The sequence below is a fragment of the Podarcis erhardii genome (genome assembly GCF_964252035.2).
Source record: "Podarcis erhardii genome assembly, chromosome: 16".
In the NCBI taxonomy this organism is placed as follows: Eukaryota; Metazoa; Chordata; class Lepidosauria; order Squamata; family Lacertidae; genus Podarcis; species Podarcis erhardii.
The window spans coordinates 28,985,750-29,008,403 of NC_138514.1; the positions used below are offsets into that span (position 1 = coordinate 28,985,750).

General features: G+C 47.3%; 1 protein-coding gene across 1 annotated transcript in view; it reads right to left on the reverse strand.

Moving 5' to 3' along the window:
• Positions 1-822: 822 nt before the first annotated feature.
• The window catches only part of MYBBP1A (MYB binding protein 1a), a 52,617-nt gene continuing 30,785 nt past the window's right edge, over positions 823-22,654 (reverse strand). Inside the window, exons 22-27 of the mRNA XM_081843447.1 lie at positions 22,298-22,429; positions 21,784-21,852; positions 14,376-14,489; positions 7,567-7,668; positions 3,310-3,434; positions 823-2,001 (exon numbers count right to left, since the gene is read on the reverse strand). Coding sequence (XP_081699573.1) covers positions 1,605-2,001; positions 3,310-3,434; positions 7,567-7,668; positions 14,376-14,489; positions 21,784-21,852; positions 22,298-22,429 — 939 coding nt within the window. The 3' untranslated portion in view covers positions 823-1,604. The remainder of the gene's footprint in view (positions 2,002-3,309; positions 3,435-7,566; positions 7,669-14,375; positions 14,490-21,783; positions 21,853-22,297; positions 22,430-22,654) is intronic.

A 22,654-nucleotide genomic window follows, 5' to 3' on the forward strand; every position in this document is an offset into this window, starting at 1 on the left:
CAGGCTGGTACAGCCTTGTGAGGATTAACAAACGGTGGTGTGGTACAGCTTAGAAAATTGTCCTTGGATGCTGTGCTTGACACAATGCCGCTTTTTGTATAATTACATTTTTTTTGAAGGGCTTTTTGGGTTTAGCACAAGAGGAAGTGCAAAGATGATGGAAATCACAGAATCACAGACTCGTGGAGTTGGAAGGGAGCTTCGGGGTCATCTAGTCCAACCCCCTGCAATGCAGGAATTCTCAGCTCCTGCTTTGCCCTTGTCTTCTCCAAAACAAGGGAAACTGTGCTCAACCTGGCAAAAAAAGATCAAGTGATAAAAGGAAGGACTAGCCGTTCTAGAGTATAAAGTTACAAAAGTATAAGCATGCTTCTAGCATTTGTAGAACATGAGATATGAAACAGAAAATACAGGCACTATTTTTCTCAATTTTTTTCTATGAGAAACTCTTCCTTTCATTGTTTTATTCTCCCCCACCAAATAAACTTCAGCAACATCATTTTCTGTTGTCCCAGGTGGCATAAGCCACACCAGAGGGTTCAAATTACGAGAGGAAGGACTTCTGATTGTCCAGAAGTCCAAAGGAGCATTTCAGAAGGTGTTGAAGAAGAGGTTGGACCTCTGAAAACAGATTTCCTGCACTGGGAGAGGGCTGGACTGGAAGACGCTGGACCTCCCTTCCAGCTCTAGGACAATCCTTTATTATATTGACTGTTAATCTTTTGCAAAGGGGGGCATCGATTCCCACCCCCGTCTCTATCAAATAAAGACATGCAGAGAAAAACGTGTTCCAGCTCTAACAGAGACTTCACCACTGCTAACTCTTTTAAAACATATAATTTTTATGAAGGATTACACATCCAACAGCGGAGTAACTTGCAGCCTTCTGTTATTAAAAAGGTCAGGACAGCGGACTGGAGCGGATCATAAATCTGAATGTTCCAAGGAGTTCCAACAGCGACGTCTAAAAGAGGCTGCTTCCATTTAAACCCAAAATGTGTTATATTATCTATGATCTGGCTTCCTTTGGGCTTTCTGAGCACGTTAACCAAGGGACCCAAAACCTTTTATTTATTTGTTTCAAGGCTAGTAACTCTGGAGCAGAGTACTGGATTTCCAATCAGTAGTAATATACTACCAGTAACAATCTACTATAGTAATATTATAGTAGTATAGTTAAAACTCTGCAAGCTGATTTTTTTATATACACAAAAGGGATGCTTATCACACATTTGCATTCAGTGGATTATTTAACCAGGGTTTCCCAAACTTGGGCCACTGGCTGTTTTTTTTTTGGGGGGGGGACTACAATTCCCATTATCCCTGACCACTGGTCCTGCTACCTAGGGATGATGGGAGTTGTAGTCCAACCACAGCAGAGGACCCAAGTTTGGGAAACCCTGGTTTAAGCCAAACAAAAGGTGCAAAAGGTTTATTCCCCAGCCTTGGCCAACCTGGTGCCCTCCAGGTGTTTTGAACTACAACATGCTGGTTGGGGCTGATGGGAGTTGTAGTCCAAAACACCTGGAGGGGCACCAAGTTGGCCAAGGCTCCTCCGAGCATTTATAAAACCAGCATTTTCCCCTTCCAGTTCCCTTCCCAAATCAGTCCTCTGCCATCTTCCCTTTCTTTCCCTTCTTCTTTTTCTTCTTCTTCAAACTGCCCTGCTGCGCATCAGCCTTTTTGCCGTGTCCTTGCGGCTGCGCCAACTTTTTGGCTGGAGGACCCTCCGCGGACACTTGGCTCTGGCCTCCCCCTCCCCCTCGGTTCTTCCTCTTCCTTTTCCTCTTCTTCCCCGTAGGGGTGGCGTTGTCTGCAACAGTCGTGGTGGCCTCTTTGCCGCCGTTCTCGGCACCGTTCTCCTGGGACTGGCTTGGCGGCACCTTCTTGCGGTTCTTGCGTATCTTGGTGGCAGGCAGGAAGCCCTTTTTCTTCCGCTTCGGCGCCTCGGCTGTGGCTGGGTTCTTCGGCTGGGCCGGGGCTTTCTCCTTGACCGGTCGCCTGGAAATCAAGAGAAGATGGTCCAAGTTGCTTTGAAAAGACACCGGACAGAGAAACGGGCGGGCTGGATAAGTCACAAGACAGCAAAAGGCGTGATGTGTATATCTATAGTGTGGCTTTATGGCGGTTTAAGAGCAGTGGCTCCCCCCAGCCCTGTTGTTATGATATTTGTACAGGGTGAGTCCTTTAAAAGGGGCCCCATGGATATAGAGTACACATGTTCCACAGGGCCTCTTTAAAAGAATCACCCTGTATAAATAAGAAAAGCTCATCTATTCCAGGCTTCCCAAAACTGGGTCCCCACTGGATGTTTCATTTATTTATTTATACACTGCTTGATTGTAAAATATAATAATAATAATAATAATAATAATAATAATAATAATGCAATAAAATTATCACTAAGAAAAATCAGCAACAATACAGTAATATGGTATTTCAAAACGTTAAAATAACAATAGATTAAAAGCAAATTAAAACTCGCATCAACTTTCTAAACACCTGGATAGGGCCAGGGAGGTGGCGTGGAGCCCGGGCACATTTTTCGGGGGGGGGGGGGCTAACAGGGTGCATGACTGCCCTGCTGCATCCTGCTCACATTGCCCTCTGCGCCACCCCCCCCAAGTGCACCTGCACACCAGGCACCATATTTAACAGGCCAAAGATTATGAAGCTGTCTTAATGCAGAGAACCAAACAAAACCTGAGCGGCCCTCAGATGCGTCTTCTTCATTTATGGAACTGCAACTGCGGGCGAGTAGGGGGGGAAGTTGGGAATATGGCAAGGGGGAAAGGAGTTGAAGACATCCCTGCGCTGTTCCAACCCAGGTTGCTGTTGTTAGGAGCATAGGCAGCTGCCTCAGACAGAATCAGACCACTGGTCCATCTAGCTTAGTGCTGTCTACACTGACTGGCAGCATTCTCCAGGGTTTCAGGGAGGGGTCCTTCCCAACCCCATCTGGAGATGCCAAAGATGGAACCTGGGACAGAGCAATGTTCTACCAGTAAGCCACATTTCAGTGGCATTATATTTATATCCCACCTTTCCTCTGAGGACCTCAAGCAGGCAGACATGGTCTTCCCTCTACTCATTTCATCCTTACAGCCACCCTGCAAGGGAGGTTGTCCCTGGCTGAGTGAGGATTTGAACCCGGGTCTCCCATGCCCATAGTCTGTCCACTACACCAAAGAGGTTCTCCTGCTGGGAACCTCTCATGAGCTTTCATTTTAATGCAAGTAATAAATAAACGCAAGGGCCAACAATGCGATTCACATCCAGCCAGGTTTCGCCCCAAAACAAAGCACCTACGTGACGCCCAGGAGCTTCATGACGTTCCAGTAGATATTGTCGAGTCGTGTGGACCTCCCGAAGCCTTCGTGCTGACTCAGCGCCTGCAGCACCTGGCGCAGCCCTGCCAGATCCACATTCAGCTTCTGAAGGGGAAAGACCACAAAGCCAGATTGGTTGGCGTCCCCCAAACACTGCACCTCAAATAAGTCACGCAAACTGCAAATCCGTATCTTTACACGCTCACAAATTGGCAAGATGCGCAACGGAGCTCTTGGGTCTCCCTAAACGAAGAAGCAGCCATATGTCGCCATGTTAATTAATTTCAATTTTAGATATGTATCTCAGAGCAACTTAATATAAGCATATAAAAACAGTTTCATATATGTACAGTGGAATCTCTACTTATGGATGTAAACAGTTCCAGAGGTCCGTCCGTAAGTCGATCTGGGTCGCTGGTGCATTTGGCAGCTGTGCGCTTCTGCACATGTGCAGATGGCGGCAGCCGCTTGCCGCTTCTGCATGTGCGCAAACAGCAGAAGTCACTTCTGCACGTACGCGAATCAGGGCAAACCCAGTATTTACTTCCGGGTTTGCTGCGGTCGCAACTTGGATCGGGCCCAAGTAGAGGCGGTCGTAAGTAGAGGTTCTACTGTATTTGCTTTTTTAAAAAAGTCAGATTCAAAGTAGACAAACCAGGATGGAAATCTCCACTTAAGTGTCTTCTTGGAAAAAAATTAATTAATGCATGCACAAAAGACAACAGAGGCAGCGGATGTTATGGAATGAGAGACAGGAGGTCCAGATAAAAGGTCTGTTGAAGTTCACTTTCGGACACCAGTCAACAGAAGCTGGTGGATATTTGTGGGCTGAAGCCAGGGCATGAATGGGAATGAATGGAGAGCGAATGACGAAGAAACGTCCCTGCTGGAGTTCTTCATGGATGTTGGCTGCTGCCTGTTTGTGTGTGAGTGAGAATGGGAGGGTTCAAATGCGGTCGAGGCAAGTGGCGTGTGCGCATTCATGCCAACACGGTGTGCGAAAAAGGAAATTGGCGGATATTTGTGAACAGGTGAAAGCTGTGGAAACTGGCAGGCTGAAGTTAGCGGATGAAGTTGCTGGGCAGATGCCAGTGGAGGTGTTCTGGGTGATGTTGCTAAATTCCAGCCATCCCACTCACTGCCCTTTTTTCCCCCCTCCTTCCAGGGATGTCTGAAGCCGGGCCAAGTTTTCTCAAGACCACCCACAAAAACAGCGAAGAGAACTGCAGCGCTCAAGGCCAGCCAGCTTATACTGATAAATAAAATTCTTTCTAAACACATCTACCTGTAGAGTTTGGTCTTCTTCCAAAATAGATAAAATGGGATATCTTATACCTGAGTTTTATGGTGGGTTCCTGCCCTTCACCCCCCACCCACCCGCTTGGGATCATTACACACGAAGGCTGTGCTGAGAAATGGATAATATGTGAACAAATCGCTGCTGAGGTTCCCACGTCATTGTCAGGGCTGGGGAAGCTGCGCTGATGATTCCCTGGTTGCTGCCACTGGCTACAGATTGCCGGCGATTTCACAGAAAGACATGGTGTCTAAGGGGGGTGAGAAGGATGGTATCATTGGGAGGGAGGAGGGAAGAGACCCGGGAGAAGGATGCTCAGGGGAAGCTGGAGACCCAGAAGGGAAACTTGGGTTGGCTCCTTCCTGTCTGCTTGAGCTGTCAACCTCTCTCTCCCACAAGGGTCCTGTCCTTGTCTCACCCACACAGCTGTCAAAAAAGCTGCAAATGATTTTTTCCACTGACAATCTAGCTCCCCAGCCCCCCAAAAACCAAACTTCTAAGGATCCGTAAGGTCTTACAAGCACTTTTAGTTATGGTTCCTGCATTGCAGGAGGTTGGACTAGACCCTTGGGGCATAGCTGTCAACTTACAGATTTGAAAATAAGGGACCAGCAGCCTCGAAAATAAGGGATCAGCAGCCAAAATAAGGGATTTTAGCCAACCAGCTGAAATACGAAGTTAAAAGGGACCAGATAATTTGGGAGAGCAGCGCCGGTTTTTAGACCTTCGTTTCCAGAGGTTACTGCTCAAGACAACAGCTGATGAAACCACTTTTCACGCAAAATGAAGTCCAAGCTACGAAGATGCTGCTGCAGTTCTGTATCTTTTCTCTCGTGCTCCATCTGCAGCTCTCAGTTCCATCAGGCGGGGCGGGAGGAAGAGGGGGTGGGGAAATAGCGCTCGAAGTAAACACGCAGATCAGACCATCTATGCTAGTCTACCACTACAAATCTATGGGAGAAGCGCTTGCGGTCCTTCCCTTGTAGCCCTTGGAACACCTGCCCCCGCCTCCGCCTCCTCTCTCTGAACTGCTTTCTCAATGGGTTGCCCTCGCTCTCCTCTCAAGGCTCCACAGCAATTCATAGGCCGCGCCAGGCTGCCCATCTGATCCGGGTCCTTGGGCGGCACAGCCGCAGTATGGCCTAGCGGTAGCGGTAGCGGCGGCGCCAGGCAGTGGGGAGGCCCCAGGCAGAGAAGCTCAGTTTGGCGGCCACGAGGAGGATGGCGGCAGAAGGTCCCGAGACTCCCGCCAGTCCTGGCAGGGAGGGGCTCCTGGGGGCCGAGGCTGATGAGAGGAGGCCGGAGGGGGGTGGGCTGGGCAGCCAAGCAACACAGCTGGAGCCTCCCTCCTCCCTGGCCGCCAGGGAGGGAGGGAGGGAGAGGAGCTGCTTCCTTTGAAACCTGGGAAATTTAAGGGACATCATCAATAAGGGACAGCAGCGGGACACGGCGCTGGGATAAGGGAGTTTCCCGCCAAATAAGGGACGGATGACAGCTATGCCTTGGGGTCCCTTCCAAGCCTACAATTCTAAACAATCCACCAATAAATAAATATGCCCAAAAGAAGGCAAAGGATCGCCTTGCATAATAACAGTTAAAGAAGAAGGGGGAGAGGAGGAATCAACATATGAGCTGGGGCTGGCATGAAGTTGCTCTTGCTCTCCTGCAAGGCCAGAATAATGTTGAGCATATGCAGAATGCATTCTTCTCCTTCATGCCACTGGTTCCTTCCCCATCATGTTCGCTTCAAGGGGGATAAAATACGAATGATTCATTCATTGCTTGATTTCATTCATTCACCCATCCGCTGAATCAGTCGCTCAGCAACAACTCATTCACTCTCTACTGGGGACCATCCGGGGACAGGCAGCTAAGCAGTCAAGATTTGCAGGGTCCAAAGGGGGGGGGGGATATGAGAGCCTGACACCAAGAATGAGGTACACATGTGGATGGGGGCTGGGTTTCAGAAGCAGCCATCAGAAGGAACATAGACAGGTAAACATAGCCCCCAGCACAGTATGCAGGATGAGAGATCTTCTCTGATGGGCTAAGATGCTCCTCAGGGAGGAGGAAGTTCGGAACCTGGGATAGGGTGGAATAGGGATTGGCCCTGGGATCTGATGACTGAATCAGGAGGCAGGGCTGATGCCATTCCCAGGTGGAGCCCTTGAAGCTCAGACCTGAGTCCGCTTGGTTTGTGGTTGATACGAAGCGCTGGTGGTCCAGGAGATAAAGCCACAGGACAAGGAATCAGGAGTCAAGACTGGCAGAACATATACTACCAGCCCTAAAGGATCCACGTTGGCTCTCAGTACGTTTCCAAGCACAACTCAAAGTGTTGGTGCTGACCTCTAAAGCTCTAAACAGCTTCGGCCCAGTATACCTGAAGGAGTGTCTCAACCCCCATCATTCAGCTCAGACACTGAGGTTCTCCTCCGAAGGTCTTCTGCTGGTTCCCTTACTGCGAGAAGTGAGGTTACAGGGAACCAGACAGAGGGCCTTCTCAGTAGTGGCACCTGCCCTGTGGAACATCCTCCCATCAGATGTCAACAACTACACAAGACGAACAACTACACAACTTTCCAAAGACATCTGAAAGCAGCCCTGTATTGGAAGGTTTTTAATGTCAAATGTTTCGCTGTGTTCTGTTATATTCTGGAAGCTGCCCAGAGTGGCTAGGGCAACCCAGTCAGATGGGTGGTGTATAAAGAATAAAATTATTATTATTATTATCACCATCATCATCCCCAATGTACAGTAAGACTTTATTTCCATCCAGCCTTATCTCACACCAAGAAGCACCTATTCTCAACTACAAAGACCTAGCGGAACAGCAATCTTAATCCAAAGAGGAAAGGTCCATATGATCAATTTACGTGAGCTAAGAGACTCCAGTGTCCCAGATAAAAGATAAAACCAGGCTGGAAGAGCAAAATCTACCTGCTGAGTCACAGTTTTTATGAGGTAGTTCAGTAGCTCCAGACATTTGATGATCTTCTCCTGGTCCACCTTGACCTTGATTTCACTCACTGTCTTTAAAGTCTGAGAAAAAAGGAAGGAAGAAAATGAAATCAATTACCACGGAAATCATATCCAGGAAGAGGGACCTCAAGACATTTATGTTATTTGTTGCGGTTTCCTCAGGACTGCCACAAAAAGAGAAAATAAGGCATAGGATCAGAAAACTATCACTCCAGAACATTAAAAATCTATCGTTAGAATCATGGTGTAAGAAAGTATGGAAAGTTACATGGGCAGAAAAACTAGTGAACTTTGGGAACAAAAGCAACTGAAGGAAATGAATTATGTTTTGTGAAACTTGGTCTGCTGTTTTTGGTTTTATTAATAGAATGAGAGGGAAATAAACCAGCCCCTCCCAACTATAACTCCCATCGTGCCTGACCACTGGTCACGCCTGTTAGGCCTGATGGGAGTTGCAGTTCAGCAACATCTGGCAGGCCAAAGGTACCCCCCCCCCCCGGCCTAGTGCTAGTCCTCCTCAGAGAAAACCCATTGGAAATAATGGGCCTGACCAGCTTGGGTCCCATTCATTTCAATGGTCCTATTCCTTAGGCGCCTCAGCTTCTCATGAGAGTATCAACTCTGCAAAATCATCAGGGTCCCATAGGTCTCCACATACATTTGGGTTTTTGCTGTGTGAACTTGGGGACAGTGGTACAGCCCCATAAATGTGGGAGTTGGGGACTGACAAGTGCCGAACTTCACAGAGGTTCAACGTTTGCGACACGTGACACAGAACTTTGAAGTTCCACAGCAGCGGGTCACGAGTTCTCTTCCTGGTCCCCTCCTCCCAGAATGCCTTGCTCTAAGGAAGGACCCCGCTTCACCTCCTCAGAATGAGACAGAGCAGGGAGAGGAGTAGAGCCATTAATTTGATTTTGAATTGATTTTAGAATGCTGTGTTACTTTTATTGTTGTTAGCCACTCAGAGCCCGGCTTCGGCTGGGGAGGGCAGGATATTAATAAATTATTATTATTATTATTATTATTATTATTATTATTATTATTATTGGCTGCAGAGGCATTCATTGCCCCCTGGTGTTTTGTGGGTGGGCTGGTTTTGTATTGGCCTGATCTAGCCTAGTCCTGTCCACTCTGCCGGACAGTAAAGGTAAAGGTAAAGGGGACCCCTGACCATTAGGTCCAGTCGTGACCGACTCTGGGGTTGTGGCACTCATCTCGCTTTATTGGCCGAGGGAGCCTGCATACAGCTTCTGGGTCATGTGGCCAGCATGACTAAGCCGTTTCTGGCGAACCAGAGCAGAGCACGGAAACGCTGTTTACCTTCCCACCGGAGTGGTACCTATTTATCTACTTGCACTTTGACGTGCTTTTGAACTGCCAGGTTGGCAGGAGCAGGGACCGAGCAATGGGAGCTCGCCCCGTCGCGGGGATTCGAACCGCCAACCTTTTGATCAGCAAGTCCTAGGCTCAGTGGTTTAACCCACAGAGCCACCCGTGTCCCTCTGCCGGACAGTGACTCCCTGCAATCTTCCCCATCAACTGCTCTCCAATTCATTCGGCTAGAGATGTCTGTGCAACAGCAGGTGCTCCACCAACCGAATTATCGTCTGTTCCTTTCGCAGGAGTTTTTAAGCAGAGGTTGGATGGCCACCTGTCAGGGATCCTTTAGCTGTGATTCTTGCCTCGCAGGGGTTTGACCCGTGGGGGTTCCTTCCAATGCTACCATTCTAGGAGTCAATGATTCCAGTAAAAAATGTTGCTATGCTTTGTCATTCTGGCGAGCAATGCAGATAAGCTGTTTCCCAGAGAAAGAGGGGAAAGAGCCAGTAACAAAGATGAGGATTATTGCTATTCTTTTATTTAAGAAAGCTATGCTGCCACAACTCCTGGGCTCCTCCCTGAGCAGAGGACCCAACCCGTATCATCTCCAGCTGGTCTGACACACAGTTTAAATAGCAGGATTGTTCTCGAGTTTGGCAAGTGAGGGGCCCTTTGTCTCCAGGTCCTGCTGCCTACAGACAGAGCAGGCCTCAATATGAACAGCACTGATCTTCAGTCTGCTCTGCAAGGAACCAGCAGCAAATCAGGACAAGATATATGCCAGAATTTACTCTGGTGCAGAGACTCCATGGGGCCACAAGGTTTGCGGATTTCCTTGCCCAGCTATGCTTCTCCCTAGTTATTTATTTTACTTATTTGTTGCATTTATATCCTGCCCTTTGCTCCGAGGAGCTCCAGGTGGTGTATTATTATTATTATTAATAATAATAATAATAATAATACCCCGCCCTCCCCAGCCAAGGCCGAGCTTAGGGCGGCTAACAACCAATAATAAAAACTAGTTGAATGAATACAACTTAAAAACAATATTAAAATACAACATTAAAACATTAAAATGCAGCCTCATCACAGGAGGAGAAAGGAAAAAAGAAAGAGGGGATCAAATTGACTCCAAGCCAAAGGCCAGGCGGAACAACTCTGTCCACGTATGTGGTTCTCCCCCTCCTCATTCAATCCCTACAACAACCCGGCCTAGAGCCTCTTGGCACGCCCTTGCGTTGCCATGGTAATGCCTTCCCTCCTCTAGCCGCACAAGGCATGGTGCCCAGGACCATCCTTAGCAAACAGCTTACGGGATTCACTCCGTCTGCTGGAATGCAGAGGTGAATCTTGGTTTAAGAACATCTTAGTTTATGAACAACTTGGATTAAAAACGATGCAAACACAGAAGTAGGTGTTTTGGTTTGTGAACTTTGCCTTGGAAGCAGAACATGTTTCACTTCCTGTTGAGTGTGTTCCATTTGTAAATTGAGTCCCCTGTTGCTATGGGAAAGCACGCCTTGGTTTAGGAACGGACTTACGGAATGGATTAAGTTCGTAAACCGAGGTACCACTGTATTTCTAAGGCAGAGAACCCCTGCCCTCCACCTCTGTTTGCTGCCTTTGTGCCAAAAGAAAACCTTGCTGCAAACATCAACATTAAAATAAATATTTCCACTATGAGGATCCCAGACACGGATTGGCAAAAGCCAGGGTTGATGCAAAGGGTTGATGAAGGAGCTCCTCCATTTGTGTACACATGAAGTGTATTTTTTATATTATCCAAGCTTAACTGATGCTGCTCCTGCGCTCTCTCTCTCTCAACACACCCACACACACACACCTGCTTTTGTCACCAGGTTCAGCCACCCCAAGCCATCAAAATATGTCGCTCATTATTGGCTTTTGTTTTTAATAACAGTGATGGATTGAAACGGACAGGCCCCCGAAGCGATCCTGCGGATTTAAGCAAGGACAAAGCACCACGAACAAATCAGAACAGAGTTCCGCATATATTCAATAGCCAGCATTTGAGACGAGAACACGGGTTAGCTCATGTATCATCTTTCCGGAGCAAACTGTGCCCAAAGCAGCTCACAACAGAACATACACTTATCATCAAAACACAATATCTGATTTGGAGGCAGAAGGAAAAGCTCTCCAGTTGCCTACAAGACGTATTGTGGTGTCGTACCTGATGCCTGCCAAAACAAAAATTTTACAAAACACAGCTCAAGCATTCAAAACCGGAAGAGGCAAATGCTGGGCCCTGTTTTCATCCATTCATATTTGCAGTTTCTTTGGGGTTGTGAGGGGCTGCACACATGGCCGGGGAGGATGGGGAAAGTTCCAGTGTGGAAACGTACATCCTTGCACCGATGGGACATGTTAGCTAGATCCTAGATCGCAGAAGTAGACCAAAAGAATTTAACCCCTCTGGGCCTATTTTAAAATGTTCCTCCTTACCAACCAGAGTGCCCCACTGAAATTAATGGACCGAACCCGCCATGCCCATGAATTTCAATGGGTCTACTCTGACAGGGATGAAGCCTTAGGGTGCTAACATCCTCTGGTGAGCATCTTCTCTCGATCCCACCAACATCAGGGGTGCAGTTGGTGGTGACGAGAGATAGCCTTTTCTGTGGCAGCCCCCATACTGTGAGATTCCCTCCCAAGAGAGGCTAGACTGGCTCCCTCCTTGTTCTCCTTCCTCCAGAAGGCTAAGACCTTCCTCTTCAGGAAGGCCAATGGAAACTCAGGTGCAGGTGATGCTGATCGCTGGGCTGCCATCAGGGCAAACTGTACTTTAATGGCTGGTCCTAAATATTAAGGGGTGATATGATAGCCATGTTCAAATATATAAAAGGGTGTCACATAGAGGAGGGAGAAAGGTTGTTTTCTGCTGCTCCAGAGAAGCGGACACGGAGCAATGGTTCCAAACTACAAGAAAGAAGATTCCACCTAAACATTAGGAGGAACTTCCTGACAGTAAGAGCTGTTCGGCAGTGGAATTTGCTGCCAAGGAGTGTGGTGGAGTCTCCTCCTTTGGAGGTCTTTAAGCAGAGGCTTGACAACCATATGTCAGGAGTGCTCTGATGGTGTTTCCTGCTTGGCAGGGGGTTGGACTCGATGGCCCTTGTGGTCTCTTCCAACTCTACGATTCTATGATTCTATGTTTCACTGTATTCAAACTATTGCTTTTAAATAGTTTTGGTTTTACGACTTTGAGTTTTTAATTTTTTTAAAAAAATGTTGCAAGCCACCTTGAATCCCAATTTGGGAGAACGGCAGGATACAAATAGCTTTAAAATAATAATAATAAACCCATATTAAAGCTGGGGAGTTGATGGTTTTTATGATTATTTTATCATCATGATTTTTTTTACTATCGATGCGCCGTAAAATGTGTTCTTAACGCTGTACATCTCTCTGAGATCTTTTGATAAAGGGCTGTATATAAATTGAATAAATTGAATGAATGAATGAATAAATAATACATTTTCTGGAATCAATTTTGGAGCGAAGGCACAGAAGACAAGTTGCCTGCGATTGCTCAGGCATAGCGGAGAACCTGAAGCACGGCTGACCCAGCAAATGGCATCCCAACCAGTATGGATACAAATAAGGTCAGGAAGTTCTTATTATGTAAGTGAACACAGAGATGCAGAGGCCTGCAGCTAGTTAGGATGCTATTTTAGGCGACTGTCACATATTCCCCCCTAATAGCCTCTTTCTCCTCCCCCCGGACTCCCTTTCCTTCGGCTTCATGTTACACAACACGCTGAAAAGGGACGGCTCCCCGACCTGTTAACTCCTGCAATCATCTGTCTTGCGTCACCTGCAGCAGGTGGACTAGACACCGTGCGGCCCTATTAAATTACAAGCCGGGGTGAAAAGGAGGGCACAGCGGGAAGCGGAAGGCTGCAGCAAACTGGGCCCCAGCGAACGATTTAGCAGAAGCACCTGTCAAAGGGAAAAAACGTCTCCAGGTGTCTGTTTCCTGAGATTTATATATGAGAAATGCAGGTAGCAGTGTTGGGTCCACTGCACAGAGAGAGAGAGAAAGAAAGAGAGAGAGAATATCTAGGAATAGCAGGGAGGTAATATCTGTGTTACAGCTAGCTGAAATGTCACTTTTGAGTTTTCCACAACGCTTCTTCAGGCGAGATGAAAAGGAAAGAGGAGGAGGGGTGGGCAAAAAGGGCAAGGAAATGTCTCTCTTTACCTTGTAAGATGGAGTGGGTGTTAAGCAAGCCCAAATGTTATTGAGGCTGACAGAGAAAAATACAAAACTTGATATATTTTCCCGTTTTTTAATCAAACCAAGACTTTTTATATAGATAAATAAGGGGAGGAGGAATTGAGAAGGCGGGGAGAAATAAAAAAAGAATAGAAAATAGGTTAAAAGAGAAAGATAGAAACGTAAATTCTGAAAGTAAAGAACTTCCAATTCTTCATCTGTCTACTATATAAAAACAGTATTATAGTCCAATTTACTATAACACCCCACAAAGCAACTTTCTATGAACAAACATCCTCTTCAACCCTCCAATCCAGATGTCATTATTTCTTTCTGACGCAAAAAGTCTGTGAGAGGTTTCCAATCTTTAGCAAATATTAACAATGACTTTTCTCTGATTAAACATGTCCATTTTGCCATCTTAAAGAGAAAGCCTAATTCTATCTGACTGTGCTGGGTTGCAAAATGGATTTAAATACTGCAGCGGAAGAAAGTAATGGTATCATATACATTCACCTCCAGATGTTTTTGCCAACAACTCTCATCAGCCCTTGCCAGCACGACCTGCTAAATATCTAAAGGAACAGTTTGGATAAGGACTTTGGCCAACTGTATTCTGTCCTGTTTTCTAATGTTCCTTTCACAGTTTGCATTATGGGATTGTGGCCTTTTTCACGGACACACTGGTACGTTGTGCTAAATTTCATTCATGCCAATAGGAGTGGGTACAACAGCAAACATTATTGGACAACACTGCAACTCGCCCCCCTCCACTTCCCGCACATGTGTGCCTCTGTTCCCAAATTCCCCCATGGCAAAAGCAGGAAAGACCCGTATGCCGGTATACCGCCCCAAATTCCGTCACTTTACTCCTGCAATTTTCTGTGTTAATGGGTTTTTTTCTGAAGGCAATTGATACGGAAATGGGTGCTAAAACTTCCACTATGGTTCCAGAAGTGGCGTTTACATCGCGAGGAAGCTCAAATAAAATGTGCAAATTAACAGTTAGGGAAATGTAAGGGAAATGGAATAAACTGCTGCATGAACACAGCCCATTCCTTTTCCTCAGCAGCATATGAGTGCAGTTCTCCTGTCTATGGACCAGATCATACTCTCAAGATAGCAGTAGAGTAGAGATATGAGATTTATCGGGGGGGGGGGGGGAACCAAACACTGGTTTTAATATCAGGCTGGAACGCCTCACCTCTTTTATCTGATTGGTGCTCTCCCTGATCAGCTCCTCCCACTCATTTTCGGACAGCGAGAGCTTGAAATCCCGGGTCTGCAGAGCTTTCTGAAGAAGCATGCATGCCTGGGCCTGAAAAAGAAAGGGGTGGAAAAGCAGGTGAACTAATGGAAACTGGTACAATATAGGAAGCGATCTCTCCAACCCACCCCTAAGCCTGTGTCTAATACAGTGGTACCTAGGTTTATGAATTTAATCCATTCCGGAAGTCCGTTCTTAAACCAAAGCTTTCTTAAACCAAGGCGTGCTTTCCCATAGCAGCAGATGACTCAATTTACACTCAACAGGAAGCAGAACATGCGGCGTTCTTAATCCACGTTGTTCATAAACTAAGCTGTTCTTAAACCAAGGTACCACTGTAGTAGTTTTGCGGCGCAAGGAGATGATACAAGGGAGAAGGAGACCTACGCATCCTCCCAGAGGAAGACACTTGATCAAAATCCCATTTTGCAGCTGCTTTTAAGACTTCAGGGGATTCCACCTCCCATCCCACCACAACACACCCCAAGACTTTGCTGTTCAGGCTCATCCCCTGACACCTTACCCCTCTGAGGGCACAGTGCCCTTCTAAATGCACACTGGGAAGCCAACAGGTTTGTAGCTGTGCAGTGAGTAAAAACAGCTGGAAACTCCCAGGCAAAAGAAACCTCAAACCCCGTGGATGTTTGCACAAGTACTGATTGTCTCTGAGCCCTGATCCTTGCACACGCAGATAACCTAGCCTTTAACAACCTGCATCTCGGAAGCACATCACACACGGAAAGGTTGGTTCGTTCGGTTGGGTTCCTAAAGGCCACAAACAGAGCCGTTCAACACAGAGACACTTAAAGGTCTTTTGCTTCTTCCTATCTTTGAACCATTGCGGAAATTAAGCCAGCAGGAGAAAGAAGATTAGGAAGAACCGGGGAGAGCTTCCATTTTTATTTCATCAGCTAGTGGCAAAAACTCCATCACCTTCCAGAAAATAAAGCCCAGCTCTGCAAACTTCGTGCCGTCCAGATTAACAAAATATTTATTGTTACAATCCCCATCAGCTCCAGCTGTGGTCAATGCGTGATGGGAGCTTCAATTCAAAGCCACCTGGAGGGCACAAGGTTGATGAACGCTGTGATATACCAGTTTGTGCCAGGACCAGATCCTGTCTCTGTGCAACTTCCGGGCAGGAGCTGCGGTTTTATTTTTAATCATATATCGGTGGCCAAGACAGAAGCCAGTTACAGGATGTGCAACCTGCTGACCTAAGGGAACACAGCCAGATTCTGAGACGGGCCAAAAATAAAGAGGGGGAAGTTGCCCAACCCTTATGCCCCCAAAAGCTTATGAGTTTGGAGCGGGGGGGGGGGCGTTGCTCCCAGAGTGGGGCAGAGCTGATGCCTACTGTCATGGATTTGCTGGCTGCAGAGAAGTGGTGAGAGCCCAGGGATTGGTTGTGGAATGATGATGAGAGGTCAGAGGAAGGAGGAGAAGACTGGGAGAATTGTTGAGTTGGAAGTGCTGGCAACGGCAAGGTTGCAGGTTTGATCCCCATAAGGGACAGCTGCATATTCCTGCATTGCAGGGGGTTGGACTAGATGATCCGCAGGGTCCCTTCCAACTCTATGATTCTATGAGATTCTATGAGAATGGACCCCAAGAGTCATCTAGTCCAAGGATGTCCAACAAGTTGATTGCCATCTACTGGTTGATCGTGGTGGGTGCATTGTCGACCGCAAGATCCTGCCCTGCCCCCTCCCCCAAAAAGCTCAACACCTTTGGTAGATCACTGCCAGTCTTTTTACAGTGGGAGAAGATCACAGTCTCTTGAAAGCTGAACATGCCTGATCTAGTCCAACCCCCTGCAATGCAGGAATCTCGGCTAAAACATCCATGACAGATGGCCCTCCAATCTCTGCTTAAAAACCTGCAAGGAAAGAGAGTCCACCACCACCCAAGGAAGCCATTCCACTGTCAAACAGCTCTTACTGTCAGAAAGTTTTTCCTGATGTTTCGTCAAAATACTTCTTATAACTTGAAGCCACTGGTTCGAGTCCTACCCTCCAGAGCAGGAGAAAAATTGTAAGGTGCTTTCTCGTAAGGAGATCGCCCCAAACAATATTGGGAGCTGTAGTTTAAGGGTGCTGAGAACTGTAGCACTGGGAGCGGTCCCCTAACAACTCAGCACCCTCAGTTCCCAAGATTCTTGGGTGGGGGGGAGAATCCATGACTGCTAAAGTGGTGCAAAAGTGCTTACAATGTATGGTGCGCACCAAAGCTTTTATCTTGCACCGGATAACGTCAATTTTACAGTCTTAGGAAATGTGTTAGTCCTTGAGCCACCTCTTTGTTCTTTTAAGCTGCAAAACGCTTTTGGGCATCGCTGGATGCCAGATACTAATAACGGGTGTTTGACCAACGATTCCAGTGAATATTTACAATTTTGAAAAACTACCTAGTAAATGGGATGCGGGTGGCACTGTGGGTTAAACCACAGAGCCTAGGACTTGCTGATCAGAAGGTCGGCGGTTCGAATCCCCGTGACGGAGTGAGCTCCTGTTGCTCGGTCCCTACTCCTGCCAACCTAGCAGTTTGAAAGCACGAAGTGCAAGTAGATAAATAGGTACCGCTCTGGCGGGAAGGTAAACGGCGTTTCCGTGTGCTGCTCTGGTTCGCCAGAAAGCGGCTTAGTCATGCTGGCCACATGCTGAGCTCCCTCGGCCAATAAAGCAAGATGAGCGCCACAACCCCAGAGTCGGTCACGACTGGACCTAATGGTCAGGGGTCCCTTTACCTAGTAAACATTTGACACCAAAATTTGCCAAAGTGGGATTCCGAGGAGATGAAATGTCAAGATGCGACAGAAGTTCCCGCTCCACCTGCTAGTCAAACGCTTTGGTGAAAGAAGAGATGTCTTAGCAAAGTCCCTCACTGGCACCTCCAAGTTGCAACCTACCTGTGACCTTGCAACCGAGGCAACAGACTCCCCTCAGGCTACGCTTGGTGGACTTTGCAAAAAATGAAGAAGAAAAGGCTGGTGTGGATTCTTGTCAGTCTCCTATCTTTTTTTTTTTTTAAAGGCCTCTGCTCTCTACGCATCAAACGGCAAATATAATTCGAGCGCATTAGGGAAATTACTCAACCCTACAAGTCCTTGCGGACTGCCCCGGTACGTTTCCACGGAGAGAGTCGGCTGTTGAGAGACAGGTTAGCCACGCTCTGGTGAGCAATTCATCTGCTCTGCTCCAGGCGGGGAGCTCTCATTATCCCTTCCAACCTGTGGCAATGAAGATAAGGAGGCCAAAGCAGACCTTAGAAGGGCATCGCCTGAACAACCTAAGAAGGTGCAAGATGGGCTTAAATAATTCTGCTGCAACAGACCTTAATCTGCTCAGCATTCTTCCCTCCCTCTCTTCTGCCCCACAGTGGCCAATCAGGTGCCCCAGGAAGTCCGCAAGCAGCAGCAGCCGCCTTTCCCATCAATGCTCCTCGGTATCAGGAGACAAGCTGCCACTGACTTGTGCCCCCGGATAGCCTCCCTGAATTGGTTTGATTCCCTTCTAAAGCAGCTCAGGTTGGTAGCCATCAAGTTAACAATGAAATAACACTACTAGAACTTGCACACATCAGTGAAATACAGTGGTGCCTCGCAAGACGAAAAGAATCCGTTCCGCGAGTCTCTTTGTCTAGCGGTTTTTTCGTCTTGCGAAGCAAGCCCATTGACGGCTTAGCGGATTAGCGCTATTAGCGGTTTAGCAGCTTTTAGCGGCTTATCCGCTTATCGGATAAGCGGCTTAGAAAAAGGGGGGGGAGGAAAAAACCCGCAGGAACTCGCAAGACATTTTCGTCTTGCGAAGCAAGCCCATAGGAAATTCGTTTTGCGAAGCACCTCCAAAACGGAAAACTCTTTCGTCTAGCGAGTTTTCCGTCTTGCGAGGCATTCGTCTTGCGGGGCACCACTGTAAGACCTGTACTAACAGCTGGGGAAGAGAATGACAACCACTGCCCTCCCGGACAACTGTGTTTTGCTTCTGCTAGCCTCCTCTGGAGTAAGGATATGGGAGCCAGCTGCGTTCCATCTGGACTGGTGAGAGGATTCCTCCCCTCTGAACTGTATTTAAGCCAGGCTTCATTTGTTTGTGTGCTATGCGAAAATCGCAATGTGAGAAAAGAACTGGGGCCCAGAGTACCTTAGGGACTCTGTCTGACTCCAAATGCTCCTAAAGGGCCTGAGCTCATTATATGTGAAGGAACTTCTCTACCTCCCATCATTCAGTCCAGACACTGAGGTCCACTTCCGAGGGTCTTCTGGCGGTTCTCTCACTGAGAGATGTAAAGTGACAGGGAACCAGGCAGAGGGCCTTCTCGGTGGTGGCACCCTCCCTGTGGAACGCCCTCCCATCGGATGTCAGGAAGATAAAGAATTACACAACTTCTAGCAGACATCTGAAGGCAGCCCTGTTCAGAGGAGTTTTTAATGTCTGACATTTTATTATTGTTTATATTTTGCTGGAAATCCCAGCCAGATGGGTGGGGCCGAAAGAATAAATCATCATCATCATCATGTCAATCACAGCCAAATGCTTCCTGGACTCTACCTAGTCCATGAAACCTTATGTATCTGCTTGGTTTTCAGAGTGCCACAAAGGCTCTTGTTTCTGAATAAATGAACTGAAATCAGGAGAGACGGAGACAAACGTGATGTCTGAGGAAAGGGGGGGGGGACCGATGCAACAGCTTTGGCCCCTGCGAGGTGCGTGATAATACAGGCAGAATTAAGATCGATTGACTGGCCTAAATTAAAACCACTTAAGTGCTTGCCTGGCCTGGGGCCAGGGTCCTCTCCATTTTGAAGGCCTGAAGCTTTTTCCTCTTTGCCCATCTCGTCTAAAAAGGGCCACTTCCTTAAAAACAGAGAGAGAGAGAGAGAGAGAGAGAGAGAGAGAGAGAGAGAGAGAAGATTCTCCTATGCAAAGGAGGAAAATGCCAAACTAGGAATCGCTGACTCGATGGAGGACAGGTAAGGTCACACGTTAGGTTTTGGGTTTAATACAAACTCTATTTAAAGGGATGTGAGGGAGAGGGGGGAACCTCATGGACCAGGGTGAAGATGGAGAACTCTTTCTCTGCTAAGGGCCACATTCCTTCTGGCGTGATCTGCTGGAGGCCACATGCTGGCAGTGGGATAAGCCACAAGCGGTAAGAGTGCCCCCTTTCCTCTCTTCTTTCTGACACCCCCTTCTCTCCCCACCCCATCACCTAGGGGGCTGCCAAATTGGACTGGCCACATCTAGCGCTCTCTCTCTCTCTGCCAAAACCTCCTTGCCAGGTTGTTGTGACCATTAACAGGGAGGGACAAGACAGGGCACACACTGGCTTGAGCTCTCTGGCCCGAAGAGTGGGATAAAAGGGCAATCGACAAAATAAGCTCTAATCATCGCTGAAAGCGCTAATTGCAGTTCAGAAAGAGAGAGTAGGCAACACTAACCAGAGCAGGGTTATTTAATTTTCTTTGAAAAGAAAAAACACTTTATTGCCTCTCATTCTTTATGCAAAATGTTCCTTGATTAATTCTCCCTTTACCACCTGCTGAAAAACATCTATGGTGAAGGCATTCAACTTCAAATGCGTTCGTGCAACTGAGTCATCGCTTCACTGCCGGTGTGGGCAGAAGTGAGCACTCACGCGAGGCGTCTTTCCCCCCTCTTTTAATGCCATGCTGTACGTTAGTCATAAGACGCCATGTGCTGGAGTGTAGTTTTTAGTTGCTGGGGGGTTTTTTGTTTTGCTTTTTTTATCCTGGCAAATCGAGGAGTCTCAAGGCTGCAGAAGCAGCCTAGAACATAAATCGCCTCTTTAAAAAATAATCAGACAGACTCTGTTCCATCTTATTTGTTTTATTTTAATTTATTGCGTTCATATTAGGGCTGGGCTACATCTAGTTTTCAACATTGTGGTATGTCACCAGCTAAACATCGTGATATACCGATACATCACAATGTCTGAAATAAGGATGGAGCTATGTAGAGACTTTGCCTGAGTTTAAAGCCATTATCTTGCTTTAAACTCAGGGGATTCTCATAGGTAGCTAAGTCATACAGAGATAAATTAAATTTCATCCAGGAGAAAAAGGAAATAAATGAGTTCTCTCTCTCTCTCTCTCTCTCTCTCAAACACACACACACACACACACACACACACACACACACACACACAATCAGAAATCCCCTTCATTCAGGGATAAACAACTTGAGGAAGCCATTTTGAAGGTCAACTTCCCTGAGGGGGGAAATTGTCACAGCAATAAGATCAGAACCGCATTAGAGTGTGTGCGCTTGTGTGTGCGAGATGAGGGAAATTCAGCCTCATTTCTGTGCATGTTTCAGTCTGGAATTTGGGAGGTAAGAGTTCGATGCTTATGAACAATGTCAGGCTGACAATGGTAGGAAGCACAATGACCCACAGGAAAAAACAGAAAAGGGAAGAAAACAGAGAGGGAAACACCAAGGCAATTTCCTCGCACCACTTCATATTCTAGACACATTTCTGCCTCACAAGTAATTATAACTATTGGAATGGGCAAAACCTCCCTCTGTGAGAGCCAGACATCTGAGGCAAACCATTAGTAGTCCCATCAAGGCTTGCTTTCCCACCTAGTAAGTATTCAAAGCTATTTATTACAAATCGCAGCATCGGCCATTTTACAAGATAAGCCAAATCCTGACACTGCCAACAGGAAAGGAAGAAATATGTCAGGGTCAGGAGTAAATGTACCACACACCACTATTTCTTGCTTAAAACTCGGGGACCTTGATGAGTATTAATTGCAATTAGCGTAGTTGAAAGATGTTAACGCTAAGCTGCTGTTAAACCTGGGAAGGAGAGGGAGAATTCATGGAAAGAGGGAGCTGTGATTGGTTTTAAAAATCTCTGAAACGTACATAAGAAGTCATTGGCATCACATCATTTGCACTGATATAAAGGTAAAGGGACCCCTGACCATTAGGTCCAGTCGTGGCCAACTCTGGGGTTGCGGCACTCATCTCGCTTTATTGGCCGAGGGAGCCGGCATACAGCTTCCGGGTCATGTGGCTAGCATGACTAAGCCGCTTCTGGCGAACCAGAGCAGCGCACGGAAACGCCATTTACCTTCCCGCCGGAGTAGTACCTATTTATCTACTTGCACTTTGACGTGCTTTCAAACTGCTAGGTTGGCAGGAGAAGGGACCGAGCAATGGAAGCTCACCCCGTCGCAGGGATTCGAACCACCAACCTTCTGATCGGCAAGCCCTAGGCTCTGTGTCCACCTAGTGTCCCTTTGCACTGATATACACAAACACAAAAGGTAAATTCCACCCCAGACCCCACTCAGTTTGGCTGCCTTTGCACTTACCTGCTGGTGCTGTCGGGCGCCTTCTGTGATCGACTTGACAATGGTGTCAATCAGTTGGTTGCACATAATCTCCAAGGGAAAAAGAAGAGATCTGGGCATTAGTGGAGCCTCGTATCACCAGGATCACAAGTGATGTTTTAGGACAAGCGAGGGGCGGGATTTCCAGCCAGGAAATTCCAGCCAGATTTGGCCAGCAAAGGGAAATCAAGCTCCCCTAGCCACCTTTAGAACCCTTAAACTACAGTTCCCAGAATTCTTTGGGGTAGGGCAGTAGCCATGACAGTTGAAAGTGGTGATTTAAATTCATGGTGTGAATGTGGCCCTGGACAGAGAGATGTGTCATAAATTCTGAGGTACAGAAGACTAACTACCCTGTGAAGGCTTTGACAACAGAACACCCCTTCCGTTCCTGGGACGTCACTCGGATCCCAGGAAACCGATCAACAACCAATGTGCATTTTGTGTGCCCACGTGGTGTGGAAAGGACGTGAGACCGGGCTCTTCCGCTACCTACCGGGTGGCGTTCAAAGAGGTCGAGAAACATGGGCCCTGTCAGCGGGCTCTTGCGCTTTGTCAAAAACAGGTTCAACGCTTCCTTGTACACAGCGGACACTCGGTCCAGGTCCAGGCTGCCGACAGCAAGGGACTAGGAGAAAAAGGCATAAAAGGAGTAAGTGTTTGGTACCTCGTGTCACAGACAGGATCCGTTCCAGAGGCCCGTCCGTAACGTGAAAAGCCCACAACTTGAAGCGTCGTGTCTGTGCAAGCACACGGTGCAGTTTGGCACTTCTGTGCATCCAATGCCCTTTGAAAATCTGTCAGAGGGTGTGTGTGTTTCTGGGTTGTTTTTGCTCTGATTATGTATTTTGTG